This window comes from Cydia splendana, chromosome 27, assembly GCF_910591565.1.
Source record: "Cydia splendana chromosome 27, ilCydSple1.2, whole genome shotgun sequence".
In the NCBI taxonomy this organism is placed as follows: Eukaryota; Metazoa; Arthropoda; class Insecta; order Lepidoptera; family Tortricidae; genus Cydia; species Cydia splendana.
The window spans coordinates 2,123,123-2,132,610 of NC_085986.1; the positions used below are offsets into that span (position 1 = coordinate 2,123,123).

A 9,488-nucleotide genomic window follows, 5' to 3' on the forward strand; every position below is an offset into this window, starting at 1 on the left:
ATGCCAATTTGATTTAGGAACGAGATATGACATTTTATTTTTTAAACCTGAAATTACCCCTTAATTAATTCTTCTATTAAGATTCCGTTGCCTTTAGATGCAGCGAGTTTTTTCAGACATCGGGTTATTTGGCGTCATATGACAGAATCAAAGTTATATATTAAATAACATATTTTATATGTATAGAGAATAGTATAAAATAGGTAGAGTTGGACCAAGAAAAGTTTGCAACGATTTTGATAGCATACGCAGTGCAAGTGTTATTTATACGTCATAATTTCATAGAGATTTGACGTTTCAGACTTTATTGGTTTAACTCTATACATTTTTAAATATGAGCTTTATTTATTTATTTAATCTTTATTGCACAAAAGAAAAACCTTATAGTACAAAAGGCGGACTTAATGCCATAAGGCATTCTCTACCAGTCAACCTTAAGGCTCAGCAGAGAGATTGTGAGCGGTGCTACAATTACAACAGCAAAAACAATCAATAAATTACGAATAACATATTAATTACCTATACAAATATACTATACACATAATCACATATACTATTATATATATATATATATATATATATATATATATAAATAAATATTAAGGACATTTTTACACATATTGACTAAGCCCCACGGTAAGCTCAAGAAAGCTTATATAAATAAATAACGACGAAACTAATAATACACTAAGATTTTGTCATTTTTACTCTCCTCAAAACTTTAACAATGTTAAATGTCATGATCATATAACCTAAACACAAACTAAACGCATATTTTTCTCAGCTTACAATATTTTCTTGAACTACCTAATCCATTTCACACAAAAAAACACCTTAAACTAAATTACCTCGCTTGGCAAGTACAAGTACTTAGCAAGTCTCCGTATAAAGACGGTTAATACGCTAACAGAGCCTGCATACCCATTACCCAGTAACATTGGAAGCGTGCCAACTAGTCTAGCTCCTACGAATTGAAGATGTGGAGAAGAAAATTGCCATCTGAAAACGATTATTATCGTAACTCATCTATGAATCACCTATGATTTAAGAAAAGTATTATGTCGTAAACTTGTTAAGATAGATATTACATTATTACTATTAGTTACAAGTGATGTTAGTAATAAATAGTAAGGTAAACGTACTGGTGCTCGACGCGGTCCCAGAAAGTACATGTCATCTTGAAACTTAAGTCATTGTCAATAGATGTGACGGCAAGGTGTCATCTATTGGGCATTAGCATGTCGAGCACTAACCACGTTTACCTTAATAATAGTCTGTCAAAATGGTTAGCTATGCTATGATTGGATTTAAAAAAATTAAATTGCCCGATAAAGAGTAGGTGAACCGATTTTAATTTTGCTGTCAACTTTTTTTCATCAAATTTTAATAAAATTTGGTAAGTTTGAAGAGCTTCTCATTCTGAGCGGAATAAAACTTCCCAATTTGGGTTTTGCCAATTTTTTTTAGATCGCACTATGAAATGGCTTATACAGAATAGACAACTAGCCTCTATCTATTTACAAAATTTTATCGAAATCTGGAAAACAAAAAATGATGCATTGTAGGTACCTTTAAACACAATTAAATATACCAATATTTAATGAAACATTATCTTTTAGTTTCTGTAAATTTATACTTAAATTAATCATAAGTTATGATTCATAACTATAAAGGCACTGACTTTCTATTTTGCGCTAAAACTTAAAACTTTACAACTTTTTAACTCAACAAACGTTCCAGTGATAAAACAGTTATGACGAGATTAAAAAGCAACCCGCAGACGCCATGAGGCCCTGACCGCCGCCATGGAGACCACGACGGAGGCCTACCAGTATGTGGGGCCCTTTCGACTGGAGAAGACCCTGGGGAAGGGCCAGACAGGTGGGCTTTTGGTTTAATGCCCGTGGTTTAATTACCGGACACCCTGTATAAGATTCTTCTTCTTCCTCGCGTTATCCCGGCATTTTGCCACGGCTCAGGGGAGACCAGATTTCCTTACACATTTGGTAACAAAACGGGAATGTTTCTTAAAAACTTTCTGGGACATTTTGGGAAATATGGTGGAAGTTGTTCGGCTTCATGTACTTTACCAGCATACCAATTTTTATAGAAATCTAAGATGTGATCTAAATGTACAAACTTTTTGAGAACTGCTCACCTAAAGATACAGAGTTTAGTTAGAGCACTTGAGTTAGACCAAGAAAAGTCTGCAACGATTTTGATAGCACACGCAGTGCAAGTGTTATTTAGACATCATAATTTCATAGAAGTTTGTTAGTTAGTTTCCATTCGAAGCAATTGCCATTAAATCCGTTCACCAATAAGAGTAAAGCAAACACAATACAATATTGAAAATGTTAGCGAAACGTCAGAACGGCGCGAAACACTTCCGTTGGTTGAATGTATTTGGGTCACCGGTTGTCCAGACAATTCCCGTTTTCCAATAATATGGGCCATTTGATTAAATGTTGTAACTTGTTCACGATCTATTTTATTTGTATTATAATACACTAGCGACCCGCCCCGGCTTCGCACGGGTTGACAAATTATCAAGAATCACTCTATTGATACTTACGTAAAACCGCATGAGAATCCGTTCAGTAGTTTTTGAGTTTATCGCGAACATACAAACACACAGACAGACGCGGCCGGGGACTTTGTTTTATATGGTGTAGTGTAGTGATTTACATTTTTAGCAAGAAAAACTAATACCTACCAGAACCAGACATAGATAACTGTATGTATTACTTCAAGTATTATTTAAATGTAAATTTATGCCGAGTTTCATGATTTCTGCTTGTAGTTTTAAAATGAGAGAGTAATTTCGATGGTATGGGTAAGAGTTTTAAATATTCTGTGAAATTACCTGCAAAAAAATGGCAAGAAAATCACGTTTGTTGCAGCCCCACTTAAACATTAATTTCATTCTGTTGTTACTTGTTGTTATAGCGGCAACTTAAAGTACATCATCCGTGATAATTTCAACTGTCTAGCTATCACGGTTCATGAGATACAGCCTGTAACAGACAGACGACAGTGGATTCTTAGTAATAGGGTTCCGTTTTTACCCTTTGGGTAGTTACCTATATCGCAATGCTGATACGTTGTGCGAGGTAGCCGCCAGCTCTTTGGTCACCAGTTACGTCAACCAGACGCTTCGCGATTTCTGCGAACAACTTGTGTGCGCTGGGACCCCATGGACCTAGATTTTCAACTCCAAATGGTACTAAATGGTACTCTCTACCGAGGCTCTTATATTTATTACTTTTAAAATTTCGGCGCTTTCCGCCGCCCCGTCCGCTTTTACATTCGTCCGTTGGAGGTGGGACGGTGCCAGTGTGTCTACGCAGGTAGCATCCCACACCCCATCGGGCCTCTTGCCATCATCTCTGATAATGCCAGTCGGCTCAAGAAGAGCAGGCACATTTACTCTTTTTAATTCTAGATATGAGATTAGTTACCACCTTTCTTTCACAATGCGAGATACGAGTTTTCCAAACAGTCCCGCAAAGCCCCAAGGAATGTGCAGAATTTCCCGCGCAGCATGAATGGAATTATAAATGTGGGCCGGATTCCTAGGACTTTGTGTACAGAGCTGACAGCATCTATTGCCCTAGAATGCCCTAGATAAAGCTCTCTTTTAGACTAGCCGTGAAATGGGGTGATTCGAAAAAAACCGGCCTCGTGCGTGTCGAACCACACATGATCGAGGGTTTCGTACCTTCATACAAATACAAAAAGCCGTATAAGCAAAATAGAGTATCTTTATTTTATTTTATTTGTTGGAGAAACAACAGAAGTAGAGTCTGGCTCTCTGGCTACTGATATACCTACATATTATACATTTTTTTGGCGGGAAATTCAAAATATCTTGGGCTGGTGACACTTTGTGTAGTAGAAATTATAGTTTTAATACTACAAAATATTTTTGATTTTCTGTGCACACGTAAGGTACCTAAGGAAATAAGTTAAATATACGTTGACGTGCACTCAAAGTCAGCTCACATAATTTCTACCACTATGTAATTACAGTCAACGACAAACACAACATATGTTTTCGTTCCAATGTTTTGATTTTATTGATATTTTCCAAAACTTCTAGTTTATCCGTTTCTTTACACACTTGTCTTGTTTATGAGATTCAGATAAATATTAATAAATTCACGTACTTAATCAAAGTTATAGGCAAATGATGGTAAATGTTAGAACTAGCACTTAAAGTATGCGACAGGATAATACGTTACATTGTGAGGTACATATATTATTGAGATGAACACTTCTTCCTTAAATGCTCTCACTAAAACATACTTAAAATAAACGGACTTAATTAAAAGGTATATTACTTGTAATATTTATACAAGTAATATTTTTTGAAAATAATTTAATTTGTTCTAATACTTCTAATAGTATAAGTTTACCAAGTGTTGTAGACCATGCTTATGTGACACTTGTGAGTGATGCTTGTGTGATCTTCACGGCGTTCATCTTCTACTCTACTTCTACGTCGTTTTAACGTTTCTTTACTTCTTTAATTAATAAATATTTTGTCGACAGGTCTGGTCAAGCTGGGCGTGCACTGCGTCACGGGCAAGAAGGTGGCAATCAAGATCATCAACAGGGAGAAACTCAGCGAATCCGTGCTAATGAAAGTACGTATCAATGTTTCGTCATAGAGAATAAAACAATAGATAGAGTGCTCACTATACAGTAGCAGTATACTGATAATTCCGCTACTCGATGCTAGATGTCAACTGCGAAAATAATAGTCGTTTTGACACCAAAACTAATGTATGCTGGAGTGAGAACTCTATTCTTACTATATTTCTCTAAGGTTTCGTAATCGTTTAATGTAACCTCCTACGGTAGATGTCGCTAGGCGCATTAAGTAGGATATGGTGGAAATATTCGCTGTCAACGGGTAAGCCTCGGTTGGCCCAAAAATCTTTTATGTGCTCAGACTGATGTCCGTATCCGTAATAAAACTTACAAAATGCATGAAGGCTGCACGCCTTAATGGATTAAATTTGTCATTGGCGTTGAAGAGATTAGTTTTGGTTTTGGATAAGTAAAGGCTTAATAAAATCAATGGCTAACAGGTTAACGATTGTCATGGAAGCTTAAGGTCATCCTACAGCGCATTTCTGTCACATAATATTGAATTAACACACGATATTTTAAACATTTGGGCCGATTTTTTAACCGGCTTTTCGTAAAAAATCTGGGTCGTATTCGCATTGTCAAATGTTTCTCCTAATAGGTATGTACTTGTAATTAAGAATAAGAAATGTTTATTAGCACAAATAATAAATAACACAAAGCTAATATTCATTTCGAAAATGAATAAGTATGTGTGCCAAAAGGACCTCACTCGCTTCTTGTCTGGTCATTGAGAAATAAGTTAGCATCATCAGAGAAATATTAAGTAAAAGGAAAGAGTGTTCACTACATACATCAGATTTCTTACCAAAACACTTATTTTTTCGTAGTCGACATCTAGTGACAAGTACCGGATTTATCAGTAGGTACTGCTACTTGACACTAGATGTCACGAGTGTCGCGACTGACGAAAAGTGTATTGCTCAACAATTTACAATAATATTACAAGCAGAAGGAGTTGAAAATAGAGTTCCGGTTAATCCAGTTATAATATTAGCTGAAAATTGTTGAACATTAAAGTTTTCATTCGTCGCGGCATCTATTGTCGAGTAGCAGTACTGATAATTCCGCTACTTGTCGCTAGATGTCGACTATATGAAAATAATAAGCGTTTTGATAAGAAAAAAATGATGTATTGATGTATGGAGTGAACACTCTATGCTTTCTCTATGAATATGTTTTCCGTACAAGTACAAGTTTGCCGTAAAATGTCTAAATTACTAAAAGCACAGAGAAACTAATAGTAAAAATTCAAGATGGTTTTTATAATTATTCTGCAAAGTTAAAATTTGCAATTGATTTTGTTTCAGGTGGAGCGAGAAATAGCAATTATGAAATTAATAGAACACCCACATGTATTAGGATTGTCCGACGTCTATGAAAATAAGAAGTACTTGTAAGTGATACTATTTTAATAATAATATATGGTTGTACCTATTATACCTCCAGAGCGGTATAAGCCAGCTTTCGCCGACGCCGAGCTCACGGAGATCTGCCTCCACGCTATGCCCAACGATATTTAGGATGACCAACGGGACGGCAAAGTGCAAAGCAAAGTGGCGTGCTCTTGTGTTGGAGGCCAAGACTCATTTTTGGTCATCGCGCCAGCCAAGTAATAAGTAAGTAGTAAGTAAGTATTATTAAGTCTGTCTGATTACAAATTCTGTAAACAGCCACTGTGCCAACTCGCGTCTTAGGCATATTTCACTTCCGCCCTGCGAGCATAGGTATAGCTCTGACAACCTACTCTGGACGGCCGGTTAAGGCAAGCCAGAGGTGAGAGTCCTGCGGCCCGGCCCTGCTCAGTGTTCACTCCAGCCGGCCAATGAAGGCAAGCCGGAGAGAGGGGCCTGACCGACTCTCGGGGGTATGGGACCCAAGGGACATCACTTCCCATTCAGCTCGCCACAAGCTGCCCTGGGGGCGTATTATTAATATTATTATACTAAAACACACGCACGTAGGGTTACCATATGAAAGAATTAAATGTCCTGATAAAAATCCGGACATCACCCTAAAAATCCGGTATTTCTTGTAGCAAAGATTTGGCGTAACTTGAACGACGCCCCGGCGGCGCGCTGCTCTCTGCGGTGTACTGTATCGTGGAAACTACTTTTCCCTTTCCCTTCGCCCGATCCCGTAGCCCCCTCCCCGGGCGCGCATTTAATTTTTATAAGGTCATTCCTAAAAATCCGGACACATGCCAAGTCCGGCCGCAATCCAAAGGGTCAAAAATCCGGACATGTCCGGACAAATCCGGACGTATGGCAACCCTACACGCACGAGACGTATTCGCCAACCACCATAAGGTACCTTTACCGTGGCCCGCCACAAATTGCACACAACATACGCCCTTATTCCTTGGCCATTTTAAACTTACAGAAATGCGTAATGTTTTCTACTCACCACAAGATGGCGCTAACATCAATCTGTCACAGGTACCTGGTGTTGGAGCACGTGAGCGGAGGCGAGTTATTCGACTACCTCGTGAAGAAAGGCCGGCTCACACCCAAGGAGGCGCGGAGGTTCTTTAGGCAAATCATATCTGCGCTCGACTTTTGTCATAGCCATTCAATATGGTGAGTAAATCCTGAAACAATGCATATGGTATAGACATTAGATTTAAAGCTGGCCCCGACCGGCTAATCCTCTGTCTATTGTTAAGTAAAACCGCGCCTGGAAATAAAGGGTCTTATGATTCTAATTGGCACCTGAGCGCGGGCTAGTCCAACGCTCAAATAACCAGTGTATTAAAGTGCGCTCTCCGATAACGCGCTTTTGTTACGCATCTCGGTGACACATTTTAGACTGGTTCTGTAGCGTTCGACTCGCCGGCACTCAGTAACCGCAAAGGGACCACACACAGCATCGCAAATTATTTTACCATTTGTTTATTTTGAATCTTATTGCAATTTCCTTAGGAGTTGTAATTCAATAACTGGTTGAAGTAACCGACCCATTTTTAAGCAGGTAAGTAGCACACGGCGGTTTTACTTAACAATAAACAAAGGATTAGCCGTTCGAGGCCAGCTACAAATCGAACAACTAAGTACTTATATATATTTGACTGTCGAAACATCTAGTATCAAGTAGCAGTACTGATAATTCCCCTATTCGATGCTAGATGTCGAATACGAAAATAATAGTCGTTTTGGTACCAACCCGATGTATGGATTGAGCACTCTATGTATTTTTTTTCTCTATGGTCATGGCCGGGTGGCCTAGAGGCCGGTGCGTTAGCCCCGTAGCCCGCGTAAACTGAAGACGCCGGTTCCATTCCGGCCTGGGCCACTGGGGGTTTAGTCGCCAATATCAGTCTATAATATTTCTGTTACAGCCATCGAGACCTAAAACCCGAGAACCTATTGCTAGACGAACGGAACAATATCAAGATAGCGGACTTCGGCATGGCGTCTCTACAGCCCGCCGGTTCCATGTTAGAAACGTCGTGTGGGAGTCCGCATTACGCCTGTCCTGAAGTTATACGGGTAAGTCTACTAAGAACTACGCGTGAAAGTTGTTACAGCGACATCTGGTGGAGATTTATATTATTATTTCGGTATCTATCGGGTCTCTACAGCGCGCCGATTCCATGTTAGAAACTTGTGGGAGTCCGCATTATGCCTGTTCAGGAATCAAACGGGCAAGTCACAAACTACTCTCAATCAATTACCAACTAAAGGTGGTGCCTCTTAACCCTTTGAACGACAGACGGCGCGCGAATATGCCGTGCCCCGGACGCCAGGCGATCGCGATTATTTAAGCGAAATTGAACTTTGCGGAGTCCCGCGTAAATCCCTATTGAATTGGCGAAGCTGACGGCTGTAGCCGTCGTTGGCGCCCTTGGCAAGACTTTCCGATGACGTCCACAGCCGTCTGTGGCGGTCAATGTGTCACGGGTATTTGTTACCTAAAAAGAGGCGCTAACATTTTACAACTGTAGGTACAAATAATTCTTAAACTGAATAAATATTTTTTATTTATCATTTTATTTTCACTCTACCTCTACTGCTTCTACCTCATACACCGGCGAGCTTTACCGAACTAACACTGTATGTACTACTAGTGACAAAATTATAATTACTCTTGCTACTCGCCCAAAGATGGCGCTAGTACATTAATAATTGAAACGCTGATGTAGTGCATATGCATATAGTGTAGTGTATGGTTATTTTCCATCGCATCTTCACGGAAACATACGAACGTGTCTTGCTATTTCAGTCAGTCTCTATACAAAAAGTACTGACTTGCCTGCAGTAGCATGAGAAATACGAACGTTTCCGAGAAAATACGATGGACAATAATTATATGCACTAGTTGCACTACATACGTCCTATGTCATATAGTTACAGTAAGCTGTACCTAGAGACCTAGAGAGTGATCCCCCCCCTGCATAAGTTTCTAGGGAGGGGGGGGGGGGGGGGACGACGACACTTAACTCTGCAGCTTAACTATTGGTCTTACAAAAAAGGAATCTTTCAGGATTTTACAAAGTTGTAAAAAAAACTATAATTATACCGAATAGGGTAATTTATTAGTTTACAAAAGAAAATACCTACTACGTACAAACAAAATACTACTAGAAAAACTACAACTTAATATAAAACTACAATATTCACAAAGTCGTTTAACGGGTAATGGGTTACTTATATAAAATAGTCTAAATTAAATTAGGTATAACACTGATGCGAACCGTACGTAGCTCCGGTTTGTGAGCGAGACATCACTATGTATGTATATAGCGATGTCCCGCTTGCACAACGGAGCGCCTTGCGGATCCGTATCCAATGGGAAAACCGCATTGCTTGACAAATAACTACATGTGACATTCC

General features: G+C 39.0%; 1 protein-coding gene across 1 annotated transcript in view; it reads left to right on the forward strand.

Moving 5' to 3' along the window:
• Positions 1-9,488, forward strand: part of LOC134803801 (serine/threonine-protein kinase BRSK2) — a 49,631-nt gene that overhangs the window by 1,752 nt on the left and 38,391 nt on the right. Inside the window, exons 2-6 of the mRNA XM_063776638.1 lie at positions 1,741-1,881; positions 4,555-4,649; positions 5,967-6,052; positions 7,095-7,235; positions 7,994-8,144. Coding sequence (XP_063632708.1) covers positions 1,806-1,881; positions 4,555-4,649; positions 5,967-6,052; positions 7,095-7,235; positions 7,994-8,144 — 549 coding nt within the window. The 5' untranslated portion in view covers positions 1,741-1,805. The remainder of the gene's footprint in view (positions 1-1,740; positions 1,882-4,554; positions 4,650-5,966; positions 6,053-7,094; positions 7,236-7,993; positions 8,145-9,488) is intronic.